This window comes from Pteronotus mesoamericanus, unplaced genomic scaffold (assembly GCF_021234165.1).
Source record: "Pteronotus mesoamericanus isolate MK-2021 breed Mesoamerican mustached bat unplaced genomic scaffold, CSHL_Meso_final contig_130, whole genome shotgun sequence".
NCBI lineage: Eukaryota > Metazoa > Chordata > Mammalia > Chiroptera > Mormoopidae > Pteronotus > Pteronotus mesoamericanus.
This window is the reverse complement of record NW_026555060.1, coordinates 26,457,842-26,478,117: the sequence shown is the minus strand read 5'-3', so window position 1 is coordinate 26,478,117 and position 20,276 is coordinate 26,457,842. Positions and strand designations below refer to the sequence as shown.

Here is a 20,276-nt window from a genome sequence, read left to right as displayed (position 1 = left end):
TGGAATCAAACTCTGCCGTGGAACAGGGCCTGGCCGGCAGCCCCTTGCCTTGCCTCTGCAGCATCCCCCCCCCCCGACCCCAGCAAATGTGCACGTATACTAATGTGTGTGACACGTCATGAACCCTTCATAAGGGCTGAGCAAATGACGGCGTGCCCTTCAAAGAGGGAACGAACGCCTTTGCCTCTGCGGCATGATCAGAAAGAGGTCAGGAATGATGAGGGTGTAAAGAATTTAAGACACAAAGGTATTTACATCACATATAGGTCAAGAATTTAAATATCTACAAACAACCAGAAAATGTTCATGCCCCAGGCAGAGGTTTAAAAAATCGTTAACCTAAAGAACATAATAGTGGAATTTCAATTTTATTTTCTTGCTGGAGGATGTGGGCATCGTAAGCAAGAGCTGAAAGACTGTGATTTGAAGCAAATTATTTCATCTTTATTTAGTTTCCTTAGTTGCAAAATGAAATTGTTTGCTTTTATTTTTCTTATTGAAATATTAAGGTTAATAAGTATATATAATACATACTGTTGGGTTTTATTTATGACAACATTAAGTATAATGTGGAAACGATGTCATTATTTGGGGGGTCATATAAAATTCTCCTCTGGACAACAGGAAAGTACAATAAAGGTGGAATAAGAGCCAGTGATATCTTTCTCTGAATTTCTTACCTTTGGCAAACAAATATCTCCCCACCCTTCCTAAAAATATTAGAATGCAGATGTAGATTGCTTCTCACCTTTTGGCTAAGATCAAGTGTAGAATATAAATGCAGAGAGTAAATTCTTCTTCCGGACTCAGCTAAACCAGTTGGCAGTGCACTTCCCACACTAGTAGGAAATTTGACCTGAGGTTATAGAACCAACACACCCTACTTACTAAAGACAAAATGGCACAATTAGATTAAATAGAGTGAGATACCATGTCCAGGCAGGGTTTCCTTGGAGCGATCACCGCTTACAGTCAGGCCCAGAAGCCAGGAGAGAGTTGTTTGGTTTTGTTTCAGTCACCTGCACTGTGTGCCCTGAGGTGGGCCAGCAGCAGAGGTCGCCGCCCTGCTGGATGCCAGCGGGCTTTTAGCCTGTGCCTGCAGATCACAGTTTTTCAAATGTAGAGCTTTGCTGGACAGTCTCCTGGCCCTTTGCCAACCAGGGGTTCATATTGTCCAAAGCAAGATCTGTCGCCTAGAAAGGAGTCTATTATCCATCTGCACAAACTGTCCCCTTTCTAGGACACGTGAAGACCAGGATTCACCCAGGTTTTCGGTGACTCCCACAGACACACACTTGCTTTCCACAGCAGTTTGTTCTCCTCGCTCTCTCCAGAGTCCAGAGCCTGGTCAAATCATCAAATTTTATAGTTGTAAGGAATCATCGATTAATCTGTCCAAGTGCCTCATTCATGATCCAGATGAGATATCAAGCGGTTCTACCACATCGTGAAAGACTCAAGGCAGGAACTCCTGAGGAACCGGAGTTATATTTCTGGATCTTTCAACTTACATGTTCTCGCCCTCATGAAGAAATCACTAACATTTTTTTCAGTCTGAGTCCATGATCACCTGTAAAAACAAACATCTGAGGTCAGCTAAAGGAAGGTTTGTACTCTTATTTATTTTGGTAAATTATACACAAAATACCATTGGAAAAGAAAATAGGTTTCACTTGCTCTTTTCTTGGTCGCCTTCATGTTACTTCTATATGTACTGAATTTTTATATAAGCTGACTTTTGCAAACTTGTGGCTCAAATTATTTCTTAATTCTTTAAGTGTCTGCCTTTTATGGGACCAGGGGTTGGTGGCAGGGGGAGCGAGTAGCAGGGAATACAAAAAATAAGGTAAATTAATGAGGTGCCCAGGTTTAGTGACAACTAATAAAGTAGATTCCTGTTGTAGAAACAATTACCTAGTGCGAGCTCCAATAAGCCTGTGGAAATGAAAATTAAACTGAAGAAAACAGTGGGACTGCTTTCGACATTAAGACTATGATACTCTCCACATCCATTTCTGTAGCACTTTCTCACCTTCCAAAATGGTGGCCTCATAGAATAATGCCTTGAAAGTAGTTCAGAGTCCAAACAAGGAATTGTCTTCATCTAACCTTTACATTCTGAGTTTTCCCCTCACCCATCTTCTAGAGGACCACGAATGGTGTGATCCTGTGTTACCTCTGCTTACCAGTCTCCCTGTGGGCTGGAAGTGGTATAATGAAAAAAAAAAAAAAAGGTGATACAGTTGTTCATGGGGTAGAAGATAGGCCTGTTACAGAGACTCAGGTAGTAAGATCAGAACCTATGAATACCATTCTCTGATACAAAGAACCTCCCTTTCCCACCCACCACCCCCCCCCCCAAAATATCTTTTAGAGAATGAATTAAAATGAGAGGTATAGTTATTGTGGAATAATTAGACTGCATGGGAGAAGAGACACTCTGTCTTTTGTTAATGCCCTACGGCTGTGATTAGCTAATAATGATAGTGCCTGTGTCACTGCTTAATTATTCTACGTCCTCACAGTCTTCGGTGCACTGTCGGACTCCAGCATCCAAGCTTGTTTGCAGCAGAACACAACCACAGGCTCCGGTGTTCTGAAGTCTGCTTGGTTGGAGCAGGCAATTTTCTGTGTTTACAACTATTCTATTTCCTAAACCACAAAGCCACTATGCTTTCACCATGTAATTGTTCTTTGGAAAGTTTTTAGTGAATGCACTAAAGGCAGATTCTTGCTGTCTCCGTTAATGTTGTTTCATTGTCACTTTAAAAAAAAAAAAATCTCTTGCTGTCCCGGGAAAGTGGGAAGAGGGTTAACATGAGAAAATTAATGCACTTAATTCCTAGAAAGCATAGTCATTTCTGGGTTGGACTTACTGCTAGACATGACCTGCAATAAAAGACAAGGAGGAAAGGGCAACATTCCTCCTTGTAGGAAGAAAGATTTATGTGGAAAAGTGGTAAATGTGAAAGGCTGACCAGCCCCAGATGGCCATTTTTCTACTCTCCTTTGCGGATCTGGAATCTGTGAAAGGATGGGGAAATAGCTGAGTTTCCCTACATCAGCAGTCAACCTGGCCCCAAAGTGGGGATCTCGTTCACCGCCCCACCTTTTACAACGAATGAGGAGGCACCTGGTGTTTCCTTTGTGTGTCCCAATTCCAGGTAAAGTGAAAGGGAGGATGAGGTTATCGGGCTGGTCTTCGGCTCGGCCCTGTGCATGCCCGGTCCCTCCTGCGTGAGTTATGTCCGCAGAAGGCGGGGTGTCTCTGCTCCCGTCCTGGTGACAAGGCAAAGCTACTAGCTTCATTGATTCCATATTTAAAAATATCCCCTCTTTCTCTGGCATATAAGCAGAAGGGAATGGTTTGATGAGCCGTTCCTGAGCCCCACATGTTTGGCTGTGTCATGAGGAGCCGTCTGTGAGGCTGTGAGGTGCAGTGGGATCCCCTTCGTCCAGCTCCTTCAGGCCCACCGACGGGCCTTGCCCTCAGAGAAGCTAGACATGGAGTCTCCAGTAGAATTGTTATCTATTCCCTCAGCAGGCATTTATTTAGTGCCCACAGTGTGTCAGTCATTCTTGTAGGCTATGGAAAATAAGGCAGAACTCCTGCTCTTTAATAAGCTTGTCTCCTGGTGGGGTTTTCCTATATAGAAGATGGAATCATAACTTTCTACCCTTACATAGTATTTCACTCTTGGTCTCTTGCCTCCCAGTATCTGTTCCCCTTTCTTATCATAAACAAAACCTTACCTCCCTCTACAATCTTTCATCTCATGCCACAAACTAAATTTTATACCCAGCCCTGATGCAATTTGATGGTACTGCACTCGGACAGCCCTGAGACCAGTGGTTTTCGAGCTTTATTGAGCCAGACGCACCAAGAGGGCTTGTTGAAATCAGATACCTGGGTCCCACCACCAGAGATTTTGGTTCAGCAGGTCTGAGGTTACGTCCAGGTGATTCTGCTGCTGGGAAGTCCTAGACTATTAACTTTTAAAAAGTGACCTTTCTCCATTAAAAGTGTGTATGGTTACTGTGCCCCCAATGTGTTTCCTGCCTCCAGCAGACAGAACGATTCTGACCAAACGGCCGTCACAGCATCTCAGGCGACCTGGACCATGGGCTAGAGGGGTTCACCCACAAAAGTCTGGTCTTCCTCTCAGTGATCATTTTCTCCGTGATTCAGTCATTCAGGATTTGAGTTGGGTGTGCTCAGTGGGGCAGCCGCTGTATGCATTCCTAGAAAATGAGAAGGCAAAAACTACATTATGTATTGAGCTTTAATTGGATTTGTGTTTATGCAGATCCCTTTGTTCTACAGTCCCTAAATAGTTACCTGTGGTTTCCCAATGTTTAGTCATGTGTGGGCAGTGGAAATTGGGACCTTCACCAAAGTTCTGCCTTGAACCAGTAGAATTGTGCCACCTTGCAGTCCTTGTTTTCCCTGCCAGGAGAGACAGCCAACGTGCCTTTGGCACTGGCGGAAACAATAAGAGCTTTTCAGAAGTCAGTTTATTGGATCTCCGAGGTTATCAAGCATTGCCTTGGGGCCTTCAGAAACCCCTTGACACAGGACCATCCCAAACCTCAGCTTTCGTATTTCACAAACAGGGAGGACATGCCTCTCAGGCAGCGGGCTCACCTTGGAAGAATTTGAATTCATGGACACTCCCTTTGTATGGAATCTGCCTCCTAGCTATCACCCACTGATTCTCATTTTGGCCTCTTAAGCTACAAAGACTCTTTTTGATGTCAAGACCTAAGACTGGCTCTTCCCTGAGTCTTCTCCTCTCCTGGCTAAATTGCACCTTTTTTTATAACTATTTCTCTCTCACTCTCAACTTGACTTTCAAGCCTGGTTATCCCCTTCTGGACACTCTCAAGTCTATACACACAGACTGAGTTTCCTGATGCTCAGACTAATGATAGAGGCTGCAAGTCGCATCGTCACCCATGCAGTCTCCTTGCTTAGGGGGAATGTTGAATCGTCAAGTGTTGTAAAATGATGTGAAAAGAATATAATTCCTCTTTTTGAGGGCAGAATAATCAGATCCTCCTCCTTCAAATACAGGTCCAAGAAATGTTTATCGATCATCTGCTAGATATCAGACATCAATACCACTTCATTTGATTGTTTGATTATGTCACTTCTCAGAGCTGAGTCACGTTATTCCAGTTTGACAGATAAATACTAACCTCAGCTAAGTAGAGCCCAAGATTTTAAAGATGAAAGGGACAGAGCCAGAAAATTAAGGGTGAATCTGAATGACTGCAAATTCATTGCTTCTGTCAATAACCACAAGATAAATACAAGAGGCAAAATAGGAATTTAAGTTCAATATCAGCATTGTGTCAGCTCTTTGGAGCCAGACAGCTGGGTTAGATCCTGGCTGTACCACTTACAGCTGTGCGAGTTTCCACCTCATAGGATAATTATAAATGATTAAATGAGTGACTACTCATAGTCCTTAAAACAATAAGCATGTGATTGGCATGTGGTAGGCACTCAATAAATATAAGCTATCATTGTTATTAGCTTTAATCCTAGCATAAATGAATTGGAAAATATATTAGTTTTCTATTACTGCTGCGAAATATTACCACAAATTTATTGGCTTGAAACAACACAAATTTTATTTTATTTTTATCCTCATGCAAGGATATTTTTTCATTGCTTTTAGAGACAGAGGAAGTGGGAGGGAGAGAAACATCAATGTGAGAAACATCAATTGGTTGCCTTCTCATACACCCCCTGACTGGGGATTGAACTCACAACCTAGGTATGTGCCCTGATTGAGAATTGAACCCTGAACCTTTCGGCCCAGGGGATGATGCTCCAACCAACTGAGCCACGCTGGCCAGGGCCATAGATTTATTTTATTACAGTTCTCTAAGTAAGAAGCCCAGCATACTCACTGGGCTGACATAAGGCATCAGCAAGGCACACTCCCTCCTGGCAGCTGCAGGGGAGAATCCATTTCCTTGCTTTTTCAACTTCTAAAGGCCACTGACTTTCCTTCACTCATGCTCCCTTTTTCCGTCTTCATGATCAGAATTGTCTGGTCGACACTGCCATCTCTGGTGCTCTCCGTTCCCTCTTCCACCAACAAGGACCCTCCTGATGACATGGGGCCCTCCCAGGTAATCCGGGATAACCTCCCCGCCTCCTGGTCAACTGCGCAGCAACTCCGAACTCCTCCTGGTCACATAACCTAACATAAGGCTTTCAGGAATTATGATATGGACATCTTTCGGGAAAGGAACCATCACTCTGCCTACCACAGAGAACACAGTAGGAATTCTTACCTCCCTCTCCAAGCATAGCCCTGGGGACCAATATATAAGCCTAATCTGCCTACCCAGTAATGCAGAAGTGGGGACAGAAAAGGAACAGGGAACAAGAGGGCCTTTGTCAAGCACCCATTCGTGTGTCATGTTTCAGTTCAGTGGCCCGTCCCCTGGCCACTGGAGGTCAGGTCCTTCTGGGTCCCTCCAGTCAGATTAGTCCCTTGTCCTCCTGCAACAGAAATCAAGACTGGAACAGGCTGGGAGGGTGGATAGTCCAGTTTATCCCCACAGCAGAGAGAGAAGCTTTTTCCTGAGAAGTGGAGCTGAAATCCTTTTTTCTGGGAAGCTGAGAAAAAACGAGTAAGCATTTATCTCTGGCACAAATAAACCTAAAAAGACAAATGAAACATTTTTTTTTAATTTAGGTAATATTAGGCTTGCTTATTATTTGGGCCAGTTTAAGAAGGTTTTCTTGCCACTCTCCCGCAACCCTTACACATCCCAGAGGCTGACGCAGTCTTGCCGCCTTGTCGCGGACTCGCCCACACAGCTCGGTGCTGCACGCGCTCACCGTGCGCACTGGGCCAGTCCTTGGCATCCTCGTCTCCAAAGTGGGGACGACTCTGTATCTGGATCACAGCTTGCATAGGAGGAGCCAACCTGAAATGAATATGCATTAAAATTACCATCCTCTCTTATTCTTGCTGGAGATTAAGGAAGAGACACCAATATTGGAGCTGGGGAGCCAAGTCCAACTCTCAGCTCTGTTCTGTCAGTTATTCCAAGGGCCCTAGTAGCACTGTTTTCTTTCTTTCTATTTTTTTTCCTTTCTTTTCCTTGCTTTATGTTTCCTTTCCGTTCCTTTCTTTTCCTTCCCTCCCTCCATACTTTCCACCTTTTATAGCAAGGGATCTAGTGACCCAGGCACTCTGTCTGTGGCCTACAGTTTTGACCTGGGCCACGAAACTTCAATGTATATTGTTCATCCAAGACCCAGCACAGCCCTGAGGAGAAAGAACTTACCCGCTAGACTGGGATATGTGTTTGGAGACTACTCAGTTTGGAGTCTTTCCAACGAGCTAACCTAATCAAAGCAGCAGAGAAATCCTGTAACCAGGTCAGCTGACAGACACATCCTCCCCACCAGTGTCCCTTTTGCCTGCCAGGTCCCCTCTCTAGTACCCCCCTGCCCCCCGCCAACACACTTACTCCCCCCCGCCCCGCCCATAAAAAAGGCACAGAACTGTGTTGCCTTGTGAGGTCATAAAAACATGGCTTTTGTCCATCACAAGACATTTTATTTCCTAGTTAGGCAGCTGGTCATAACACTTTGGGCCAGTTGGGGCTTTTTAACCAGTGGTGAAAGAGGCACAAAATGGGACATGTGACAAGTTATGCCTGCCCCTGGGTGCGCAGGGTGAGGCAGGCGAAGCTCCCCTGCTGGCCTTCCTCTTGGCTGCGTTGTGTAACCTTTTCCCTGCAAGGAGAAGCTTTCCACTGAAAGAGGTGCTGTGGGCAGTTATGAGCCAACATTTATTTACCACCCTTTTCCCAAAATGTTCTTTTGCTGTTCTGTAAACAGTTTAATAGAGAAAGCAAAGGAAACAGTTCTCAGTGGAGACCGAAGGGAATTTTAGGTAGGCCGAATGCGATTACCCGAGGCAGCATCTTGCCAGTCTGCCAACACAGAAACAAGAGAATGTGTGTGCTGGTGGCATTTAATTTGTCTCTGTCGTGTCTAGGGTCTCTTTCTCTATTGTGCATGTGTTGAATATTTAGTTTTGAAGTATTTGATTGAGGTTGGCTGTGTGGCAATTTTGAGTTTTTCTTTTGCTTTCAACAGACTATTTACTAGAATTTAAAAGGTTCTTAAAGGCAGCTAGATACGCAGTTGAGGTATCTTTTCTATCTTAGACTCACCTGGGGCAAGTGTTCAGAGTATTGTCCAAAAATATGGAGCACATGGCATCTTCTCACTTTAAGGCAAGTTAATTTAGTTCACTTTCCTTAGCCTCCTGCTCGGTCCCTCTCCTTCCAGTTCTTCGCCCTGCCCCCACCTTTCTGCTGGGACTACCCAAGGACAGCATCAGAAGAGGTCAGACAGCTGTGTTCAGTCTAGATCACTGCAGCCGGTCTCACTGGGTTTTTAAATAAACAGAAAACCAAGATGTAAACAGACCTCTAATCTGCATATTTTTATCTCTATTACCAGTCACCCAGCCTCCCCGCCTTTCCCATGGCCCCCAAGCCCAGGTTTCCTCCGTTACATGTGTCTATAACGAGTTCTCTCTCCAACTCACTGTTCACCGTCAAAATTGTGAGTTACCCACACAAGCAGAGTATGACTTTAACCCACCTCTTCCTCAGACCATCGGAGACTTGAAAGAGGTGGAAAATTACCCATGAAGCATGAGATTAGCCAGTTCTAATATCATCCAGCTCCTTTTCCCTCTTAACGCTGAGTGAAACTCTAGCTAGAAGTAGGTGACTGATCAAGGCTGCTTCTGCTGCTTTGATTGATCTGCATGAGAAGGCCAGCAGCGCCTACCATGGCCTTTGTCAGAGGGGCCTCATGGACTGGCACGTGGGGTCCCCTCTAGAATTTCATGTGAGGCAAAGAGGGTCGTCCAGCAGAAACAGCACCGGTGGCTGTGTTGTCAAGAACTGATGGTGTTTAGACCAAAAGTGGAGAAAATTGTATCTATTTTTTGTTGTTTTATGTTGTTTGTCCCCAATAACTGATTATCTAAAAATTCCCGATTGGTGCCAGATACTATGCCGAGTTCATCACACAGCTTACCTTACTTACTAAGTCCTCACAGCTTTTTTAAGTTGGGTATTTTTTCCCCCTCCATTTAAAAATGATGGAACTGAAGCCTGAAGAGAAAAAGAAACAGTTTGAGTCCAAAGCACTACAATCCCATTTTGCCTCCAGTTTTGTGTTTAGAAGAGGGTGATGAAATTGTAATGTTCTTATTTATTTAGCGGTATAGCCTCATTTTTCAGTACCTCTGCGGCCTCATAGCAACCTAGGGCTCCTTTCCCTGTCCTTCTCAGGGATACCCATGCTCACCAACCTTTATGACCCTTCTCCTGCCCCCAGAGATTAGATGGAGGGTGACCCACCCAGCAGGTGGCGCGAGGATTAGAGGCTAATGAGGTCTGAGCCGTAAATGAGGTCTGGACATTTTGAGCTGTGTAGGCTACGGTAATGAGACACACATGTTTTGTGCCGTCAGCAATCACACTGAGTACTCCACAACATCATCGTGATGACAGGTCCATCGTGAAACTTTCTAGGAATATGGTGGTGTTCCTTCATGATAAGCAGCTTCCTATCGCTTTTAGTGCTCTGGCATCTGTACTTCTCCACCACTGGCGTGAGTGGCAGCCGAGTCTGGGGGCCTTTCCTTTCTGATAATAACAGTCGCTCCCACGTGTTTATGAGACAAGTGCCAGAATTTCCTGATCCAATTACCCAGCTAACCCCCGTCTCCACACCTCATCCTAGTTTGCTTCATATTCATTTCCTGTGCCGTGAGGGATTCTCCCTCTCACCCTCTTTTCCGTTCCGTTCCCTTCTCTCAGATCTGAATGAAGAGTCTGAGGAAGGTGAAGAAGAGGAGAGCCCTGAAACAAGAGTTTTCTAACAGCCATTGTATCGTGGCACTGGAGGTCTTTTATTAGCTACATTTCATCAGGACAAAGACACAGATTTTCATGAAAAGCATCTTAAGGTCCTTTGCAATGCAAGCAGTTGACCCAATTTTCTTTCTCTCTAAAATCGCTAGAAAGGCTATATTGTCTCCTATTATAACCAATCCAGCTTGAATGGTTGCCGTTTGCATGATATATATTTTTCCATCCTTTTTACTTTCAATCTATTTGTGTGTTAGAATCTGAAGTGTGTCTCTTTGAGACCAGCATAGACAGATCTGGTTTTTGGATTTTGGCTGTTTTAACCTAGTCTAACAATCCCTGCCTTCTGATTGAATCATTTACCTCATTCACATTTAATGTTCTTAACTGATATGGTTACATTTACATGTGACTTTGTACTTTTTGTTTTCTTTGTGTCACATAGCTTTTTGTTCCTCTGTCCCTTAGGGCTTTATTTCATGTTAAGTAAATATTTTCTAGTATAACATTTTAATTCCTTTCATGATAGTTTCAATATTTCCAAATTTTATTTTCTTAGTGGTTTCCCTAGGACTTGCAATAGACGCCCTAACTTACCAGAATATACTTCAGATTGTACTCACTCAGTGCCAATGAGATACAGAAATCTCCTCCTATGGTACTCTCTCCCCTCCTCCCCTTGTTATGCTATTATTTATACACATATTACATCAACATATATATACGCCAAACCCAATAATATATTGTAATTATTATGTTATACAACCTGATGTCTTTTAAAGAATCTCAAAGAAGAAAGAGCAGATATATATTAATAGAGTTTGTTTGTAACCTTCTTATTTACCATTTTTTATTCTCTTCATTTCTTTTTGTGATTACTATTTGGCATAATTTCCTTGCTCCAAAACAATGTTGTCCTCCCATGCACCTTTGTGGTTTTATTGTCGAAGATGTTAAATTTCCATTACAGGCCCAACAATGCAATTATATACATATTGTTTTAGACAATTGATTTTTAAATCAATTAACAGAAGAAAGGAGGAAAAATGGAATTATGCTATCTTTTATAATTACCTTCATTAATGTTCTTTGGGGGTTTCTTTTGGGGGTGGGTGGGTGGGGGGTGTGTGTGTGTGTGTGTATGTGTGTGTGTGTGTGTGTGTGCATGCATGCATTCTAATTAGTGTCTGGAATCACTTGCTTTCAGCCTGAAGAACTTGCTTTAGTGTTTCTTGTAAAACACATCTGCTAACAGCAAATTCTTGGTTTTTGTACATTTAGGAGTGTTATTATTTCTCCTTCATTTTTGGAAGATAGTTTTGCTGGATATAAAATTCTTATTCATAGACTTTTCTTTTCAGCACTTGGAATATGCCATCCCACTACTTTTGGATCCACTGTTCTGAGAAGCCAGCTGTTAATCTTATTGGGATCCCCTTATACATGATGAGTCTTTTTTTTTTTTTTTTTTTTTTTTTTTTTTTTTTGCTCCTGCTAATTTCAAGATTTTTCTCATTATCCTTTGGCTTTCAGAATTTTCACTATCACATGTCTGGGTATAGTCTCTGTGTTACTCTATTTGTAGTCTGTTGACTTTCTTGGATGTATAGGTTAATGTTTTTCATCAAATTTAGGAAGTTCTTTATCATTATCTCTTTGAATATTTTTCTGCTCTTTTCTCTACTTTCGGTACTCCCATTACATGTATGTTAGTGTGCTTAATGGGTGTGTCACATTTCTGTGAGACTTGGTCTTCCGCCTGCTCAAAACAACTGTTGATCCCTCAGTGAATTCTTTATTTTTGTAATTTACTTTTCAACTCCAGAATTTCCATTTTGTTCATTTCTGTAATTTCCCTTTCTATTATTTGATGAAACATTGTCATCATACATTTCTTTCTTTAAACATGGTTTCCTTTAGTTCTTTGGACATATTTATAATAGCTACTTTGATGTCTTTGTCTGCTAATGCCTGAGCCCTCTCAAACACAGTCTGTCACCTGCATTTTTCCTGAATCACACTTTCTAGTTTCTTTGCAAATCTCGTAATTATTTACAACTAGACACTTTAGATAATATATCATAGCAATTCTGGACACTGATCCTCCTCACTCTATTTCCCCCACATCTAAACCCAACTTCTTGTTTGCTTATTTGCTTAGTGACTTAGCTAGACTAGTTCAACAAAACTGATTTCACTACACTATGCCTCTAATGTCACTCCTTAGAGGATACCGCCTTGGGATGTGACATGCTTGTGTTTTCTTTTTTAAGTGGCATAACTCTTTCAAATGGCTCTCTGACTGCCTCTCTGCCTGATCTCCTTGTTAAATTTCTGGTGGGTCTGTTTCTATTATTACCACAGCCAGCTGTTAGCCTCCACCAATTTCTAGCTGTTTGATCTCTTGTTTTTAGCCCTGGGGCATAAAATGCCCCTACAGCCCGATTCAGTTCACGTCAGCCCCCTTCACAGAGAAATTCTCCAAGACCATTCCTTGAAGCTTGCTCTCACCCCAGAAGGACTCTTCTTATCTCTCTCTTTCTCTGGTTCTCTCTGTTAAACTCCTAGCTACAAGGCCCCTCCTAATTGTCCACCACCAAAATTTCTATTAGTTTCAACAGCACTTTAGGTTGTAACACCAGTATAAATTCAAACCTTAAAATACACAAATTCCTAGAAGCTATAACTTAATAAAACTGATTCAAGAGGAAAAATAAAAGTTGAATAATCCTCTTTATTAGAGAAATGTAATCAGTATTTTAAAACTATCCCATATCAAGTCCAGATCATTTTTAGTGGAAAGTTCTACCAAACATTCATGTTATGAATATTCCATCTTACACAATATATTCCAGAGAATGGAAAAATAAGGACATTCTCCCAGTCATTTGATGAGAGGTGCAAAAGCGTGATAGCAAAACTAAGGACATCCAAGAAAAATAAATGCCTATCTTATTCATACACATAAATGAAAAAAATCCTAAACAAGATATTATCACATAATTAAGCCAAGAAATTATTGCTAATTTTTTATATTTAATAATGGTATGGATTTTTTAAGTTGTTCTATTACAGTTGTCCCAATTTTTCCCCACTGCTCTCTCCCCTGCCATGCCCCCACCCCCTGCTCCCACAGTCAGTCCCCACCCTGTCTGGGGTTTTAAAAGAAAATGTCCCCAGTGTTAAGAGTTGCATATGAAAGTAGGTAAAAGTAGCATGGCTCAGCTGGATGGAGTGTGGTCCTGTAAACTGGTCAGGGCACACACCTGGGTTGCAGGTTTGGTCCCTGGTCGGGGTGCGTACGAGAGGCAACTAATGGATGTTTCTGTCTCGCATCGATGTTTCTCTTCCTTTCTCTCTCCTTCCCTTTCCCTCTCTCTCAAAATCAATAAGCATGTCCTCAGGTGATGATAAAAAAAAATAAAAATAAAGTTAAAAAAATACATGTAGGTGTTAAAAATGGATCAGTTCTCAAATATTCTAGAATCTGGATATGCATTTAATGGGAGTTTGTCGTTATTGTCTCTGCTTTTGTCTGTATTTGAAAAGTTTTATAATACAAAAGGACTAGAAACATTGGCTTGATTATATATAATTTTTTTTTTAAAAAAAAAGAAAATAGACACATTATAAGGTGTCAGAAGCGCATGTCATCCATGGACAGGAATTTGACAAGGTGGGGAATTCCGTGTTTAGACATTTGGCCTCATCCAAAAGGAATCCCCAGCGAGGTGCATTGCAAACAATGCTGTGTGGTCTCTGATGGCAGAGCAGGGCCACGCTCCCCATGCTGGGCAGGACATTCCAGGGGGTGGATGAAGTTCCTGGCCACGCTAGATGGAAAGGAAGTTCCATAACTCACAGCAGTTTCACAGCTAGAAGTGGACCGAGGGCTTCTTTGAGTCAGAGGTGAGTTTAGCCTTTACCTCCAACACCAGGATAAAGATGATGTATGTGAAAAAGTCAGCAGATTGTAAAGCTCTACAAATGTAAGATAGTTGAAATGTTATTTATAGAAGCATTTATCAGTTCTAGAATTTCCATTTTGTTCACTTTTATCATTTCTATCTATTATTTGGTAAAACATTGTCATACCCTTCTTTAATTCTTTAAGCATGATTTCCTTTAGGTTTTTTAACATACTAATAATAGTTTTTTTATAAGAGCTGTAAAAAGCGTAGGGAGTACAACTACTTTGGAAAACAGTTTGGCATTTCTGCAAAATGTTAAATTGATTTAGCATATGACCCAGCAATCCTAGTCCTGTATGTACACTCAAGAGAAGTAAAAATATGTTTATACAAAAACTTGTACACAATGTTCACAGCATCACTATTCATAATGGCCCAAAAGTGGAAACAACCAAAGTGCCCACCGCTGGTGAATCGGTCAGCAAAATGTAGTGTTTCCGTACAGTGGAATATTATTTAGCAATAAAAAGGGAGAAAGCATTGACACAGGCTACAACATGGATGGACCTTGAAAACGTTTTGCTAAGTGAAAGCAGACAATCACAAAAGATCACGTATTTAAGATTCCGTTTATATGAAGTGTCCCAGATAGGCAAGTCCATACAGAAAGTCCGTAGATCAGTGGTTGCCAATGTCAGAGGGTCTGGGCTTCCTTCGGGAGTAGTAAAAATGTTCTGAAATTCGATAGTGGTGCTGGTTGTACAACTCTGTAGATATGCTAAAAACCACTCAACTGTATGCATTAAAGGGGTGCATTTTATGGTGTGAGAATTATATCCCAGCAAAACTGACATTTGAGATAAGAGGTGGTGGGGAGAGAACAGGGGAAGGAGAGTTCAGACCAAAATGGCTTTATCTCCTACATTCCATGCCATCTATTACCACGGTTACCAGGGTCCCGGAGACTTCTGTCAAATTCAGAAAGATGTACGATTTATTTTTTCAAAACTTCATTGAGAAAATGCCAGGTCCAAAGCAAAAACAATAAGAAAGCCAAGCAGTGTCATTTTACTCCCCCACTCCTTAATTTGCTAACCTGGAGGAGAAGGAGGCTTTGGGGACGGAGGCCTCTAAAAATTGACGGGCTGGGCGTCAGGACACACGGGGCTACAGTGTGGCTCGTGAGAGGCAGACGAGCCTTCCCACGGCCGGTCTCCTCTTCTCAGACTTCCCCCTCCCGGCCGGCAGTGGGCGTACTCATTGCACTGGCAGGCAGAGCTCTGATCATTTTTATTCATCACCAAATCTAATGGTCAGCAGAGCCACATGTACAAGCCCCTGTCTTTCTCACCCACCGCCTAAGCACCAGTCCCTGGCTTTATCTGCTGTGGCGAGGATGGATTACTCACCGGGCCAGCTGGCTTTCACTCACTGCGCGTTTTCTCTCCCCATTGTCCCACCCTCTTTTTGTTTTTCAGTGGCTGCTTCAACCCCCAACTCCACTGCTGGCGCGGCCATGAACTCTTTGACCTCTCTTGGGACTCTGCAAGGACTGGCGGGAGCCACTGTTGGACTGAATAATATTAATGCACTTGCAGGTACCATAAACAGTGAGTATTTGTTGCTCTGGTGGACAGCCTTCCCCCAAATTCTACACAGAAAATGGTCAGCCAGAAATGACCTAAAAAAGGATACATAACAGGGAGAACTAATACTTGGGATGGAGGAGCACATGCTTTGATAGGCAGACACTATCTAGGTTCCTTCTGCCTCAAAATACACCCAACCACTCACCACCCTGGTCTTTTTCTAATATGCAGCATGTGCATATTCTTCTATACATTTCTGTGGGTGGCAGGCATTTGCAGGTTTTGAGGGTTTTGGTTGGGTTTTGGGTTTTTTCTGCTCTTCTAAGAGGCAGTGTGCTAACAACAGAAAAACTGATGGACCAGCAGTCAGGACACATGGATCCAGGCCCCAGTCTGTGAGCAGTTACTTGTAGGATCTTAGGCACATCACTGCCCCACTCTGAGCTTCATTTTCCCAGTTGAAAATTGAAGGTTCTGGATCAGATGATCTTAAAGGTGTCCTCCAGCTCTACAACCCAAAGATTCATGACAGTTATACAGAGCCAAGACAGGGGGTGGGAAGCAGGAAGCCTTGAAACAAAGGAAATCCAGCTGAGCAGAGAGGAGCCGCTGCTGAAGGGAACGGGGTCTGGAGTCTCTCTTACGCACCACAGGCATGGGTTACTAATCAGCGCAGCTCCAAAGGGTTGTTGTTCTACCACCACAGGTTGAGGCAGATTGCTTACAGAGTCACTTTGTTCTGAAACATTGGGACTTGCTGAAGAATTCTAGGTTCTGTTCTATGTAGCTTACCCATGTCTGGCACTTTAGATCTTTGCAGGGAACAGTACCCCGCCAGCAGATAAGTATACCGGAGGTTCATGCTTGGCGTTGGCCCCTGCACAGGGGAAAGTCCTCAGCCCAGAGCGAGCCCCTCATTTGCCTTCCCCTCAGTTTGGTCGCCGCTGTTTGGTGCCTGAGAGCAGCCAGCCCCATCAGGTCCTTGACAGCCCAAAGAGATTCTGATTTTGAGGGTCCACTTACCACACAGCCCAAGCAACCTAACACCACCCATTTTAAGCATTAAGAAAGGGGTTCTTCAAGAGTTGCCATGATTCGATAAGCAAACTGTTCTTAAAGGGTGATCAGGCCGTACAATTTTCTCAAAAGGCAAAAACAAAAAAAAAATCCCAGTAACTCTATATTTTAAAACCTCAAAAATAAGACCTTGCAGTTTATTTGGTAAAAAAGAACCTAGAACTCATCCAAATGAAGGCTAATTTTATCATTCTGGTAAGACAATGTATCATATATTTAGACGTAGGAAATATTCAGGTTTTATTAAATCCTTTTATTCAGATTTTTGAGGAAAAACAAAAACTTGAACTGAGTTTTATCTGACCATAAGCCAAATGCAGAAAATAAAAACATCTTTCCTTCCACATGATGGCTCTTTATTAGCAAATAGTATATGACGTGGTAATCATGCGACAGCAAAATGTTTTATTCCAGTAACACTGCCTCCAGCTCCCCCCTTTCCAAGAGCCCTCACTGCCTTGACTCCTGTTTCTGACCTTGTTCTGCAGACGCTCCAGCCCACTTGTCCTTGCCCTCGGGTGCAGGTGTGTGTGTTTGCACACAGCCCTTCATGCTGCTTCTCTTGCCCCAGGACCTAGTTCCCCTAAAACAAGGACTTTGATTTGATCGCCTGCCTGTCCTTGGTCTGCAAAGTAACAGGCCAGTGGGAGTGGCTGTCCTCCTCAGCACGTGCTCATAACTGTTGTGTGTCGTCCTATTGTCTGTGCGGTCTGCCTGTCTCCATCTGTTGTGTTGTACTTTGCTGGGATTTTCCATCCTTATGAGGGGCTAGAGAGGGGCCAGTTGTTGAATGGCAGAGACACCGTGACTAGGTCTTGCGTGAGATCCTTGTGATACAAATTTTGCTTCTGGCAAGAGCAACAGGCTTAAGTTGTTTTGTCTTTTAAAATTCTTTGCCACTAGGTTAATGTAAGTTTGTATAGTTCGTGGGAGATTAAGATATCTCTAGTTTCAAACAACTCCTACCAGAGAGTATGAACCAAGAGAATGTTTAATTAAATCAAAAATCATGCTAAAACAAAAATACATTCTTTCTGATTCGGTGAATGTTTCTAGCTCAGGGCTGTTTAACAATCCCAACAACGGCTAAAGGCTAACATTTGCTTCTGTCTCAAATACAAAGATAAAACCTAACACAGGGTGGCCTCTTTCAGACTATTTTCCCTCAACACATATGATGATGCCTGCCCGTCCTGCTGAATAATTCGCAAAACAGGTGGTCAAGAAACCGTCCCCTAGACAGAGGCCGCTCCTAAGGTAGCTGGCCTCAGCTTCCATATCATTGCTCTTTCCTGCCCCTCTGCATCGCAGGAACGACTACTTGCTGCCATAAGGAGAGTTTCCTGGCTTACTGTATAGAGCCATCTCCTTTCTGTGGACAGAGGAGACAAGAATAAAATAGGTAGATGGAATCCACAGTTAACTCCCAACTCAGTGTACCGTTTACCCTCTTCCCTCCCCGCTCCCTAAATGAAGTTTTGATTAGTTGACAATTAGCTATATTTAACTGAATTTGATCTCCTTTTCCTTCCTTCACACATTCATGAATGGAGGGGATAAAAAAAAAATAGTACAGTAGACTAAAGCTAAAAGCAGAAATTGTCCACATCAGAAGGAATGTGGGTGACTCACAGGGCTTTCGCTCACAGATTATTTGACAGTTCTTCAGGGATGTTTTTGATACTCATATCTGAACTAAGATGAAAATATTTTTTGCGGATATGTCCACCCAAGAGTCTGTATCTTATTTTGTATGTTTAAATGCAATTTTCCTTGTTTAAATGACTTACCCATATAGTGCATAAAATTATGATGGTCCAAATATAACCAGCCACAAATGCCTAGTGAGTAAAAATATTTTTTGTAAAGGACAGAAAAGAAATGATACTTTGGGCATATTATTGTGGCTTGTCACTCCAGTTGCAGAGTGAAATGACTGTTTTAATCTGTATCATTGGAATATACAAAGATATATGTACTTAGATACATACATAAGCACAACTTCACGCACACTTGTGAGCTGTGTAATTAACACAGGCATACATGAATGTCAGTAATTGTACTATTCTTACTCACCTACCCTGGTTCTACTGTCTACTTAAGTAGACATTTTCTACTTAAGTTCTCATTGTGAGCTTGCAGCTTAGAAGGATATGCTTTACCTGCACCAGGGGAAGTTATCTCAGTAAACCGATTTCAGATCTGTGTGAACACGTTAATATGTGCTTCACTTTTGCTCTATTTTTATTTGGTAGAAAAGTTAGCAGAGTGGCTTGAAAACAACTGTCGTTTGCTTATGGTGCCTGGCCTCTGACTCTCCATTTCAGTACCACCTTCATAGTGGCCACAAAAGTTTTTCATGCTCATACCTATGGGGGGTGTTCTTCCGTGTCATTTTCACAGATCTACTCAGTAATCTCACAGTTCCTTGGGTCTCCATCAGATGAGAACCTTTGGAGAGCAATTAAGTTTAAGGTACTTAAGTAGTCAAGATGCACACTAACTTTATTGACAGACCATTTGCAAGGACCTTCACTCATGGTGGTTGGCCACACCTGTCACTTTATCCTGGCCTTCCACGTCCAAATGGCTTTCACGGGAACCTCAATTAGAGGGGGTGAAATGACCAATCCATTTGGCCTTTTGAAAGAAAAGCCCTGTTGTTTTAAGGGGAAAAGCAATTTTATTCAACTTAACCGTCTTCAAACCTGTTTTCCATTGTGCAAAGTTTTTAGATATAATCAGGTGCCAGCAGCTGAATTGACGTGTTATCTCTGATATGATTATTTAATACGGAATAACATTAGTTAATCCGCAGGAATAACTCTCAGAGGTTGAAATCTTCCCTTGATGGTCCTTCAGATTCTCCCAGATAATCAGTTCCCTATTCTGCCTTGGCTTTTGGCAAATATACCAGAACTTCCAGGATAGTTTTGGTTTTAAATATTCTTAATGCACTGGTACGTATTAGAATTTTTATCCCTATTTTTTGTTTAAAAGGATGGTTATACCATGGTTATACCATTGAGGAAAGCTGTGGGCTGGAGAGGCCCTGAGCAGTGCTCCCCTTTTACTTGGTGCCGCCTCTACCCCCTCCCTCCCCACCCCCGGCAGGTAAGGCCGGCATGACTCCCTTTCACACGTGGAATCAGCTGATGGCGCGCAGAACCCTTCGGAAAGCAGATTTGCCCTGAGATAGAGTTCAAAAACAGAGCAAACCACTGTGAAGTGTAAGTGGGACAAGTGTGAGGAGGTGGCTGAAATGTCACTGGCTGGAGCTGCAAGCCACAGAGGACTCTAATCCCAAAACATCTATCCAATCTTTCAGGAGCAGGAAGTTCACTCTGCTTCTGTGTTTCAAAAGGGGAAAAAAAAAGCGGGGGAGGGCAAAGGAGAGAGAAGATTGTTGACCTATGCTGGACAGGAAAAAGGGCATGTCCCAGAGGGGAAGGGAGTCAGGGCCACCAGAGACTGTGGCAATTAAATACCACCTGTGTGTGAGCCCTCTGGAGAAGCCGGTCGCAGAGGCTGCACAGCACAGGACGGCTCTCCTACGCAGCCTCACCCGGAGGGCACGAAAGCTCCGAGGCCCTGCACAGGTAGTGCCTCCAACCATCCCATTGCTGTCAGGGGAATTCAGAGACATTCTTTGTAAGTGGAGCTTCTGTCTCCAGCCCTTTTGTCAGGCCGCTGTGTTCCACGTAGCTCTATAGGCCACAGTGCTCACCCGGAACCATACACTCCACATAAGTAGAGTGGCAAGTCACGG

The 20,276-nt window shown here is 42.9% G+C and overlaps 1 protein-coding gene across 7 annotated transcripts in view; it reads left to right on the top strand.

Annotated features, from left to right (window-relative positions):
- CELF2 (CUGBP Elav-like family member 2) overlaps window positions 1-20,276 on the top strand; it is a 496,281-nt gene that overhangs the window by 461,880 nt on the left and 14,125 nt on the right. For 6 of the 7 annotated variants that reach the window (XM_054593851.1, XM_054593805.1, XM_054593841.1 and 3 more), the window contains one exon: window positions 15,320-15,439. In XM_054593851.1, the coding sequence (XP_054449826.1) occupies window positions 15,320-15,439 (120 nt within the window). Of the gene's footprint in view, window positions 1-15,319; window positions 15,452-20,276 lie in introns of all 7 variants that reach the window. The other variant, XM_054593823.1, reaches the window with a different exon arrangement.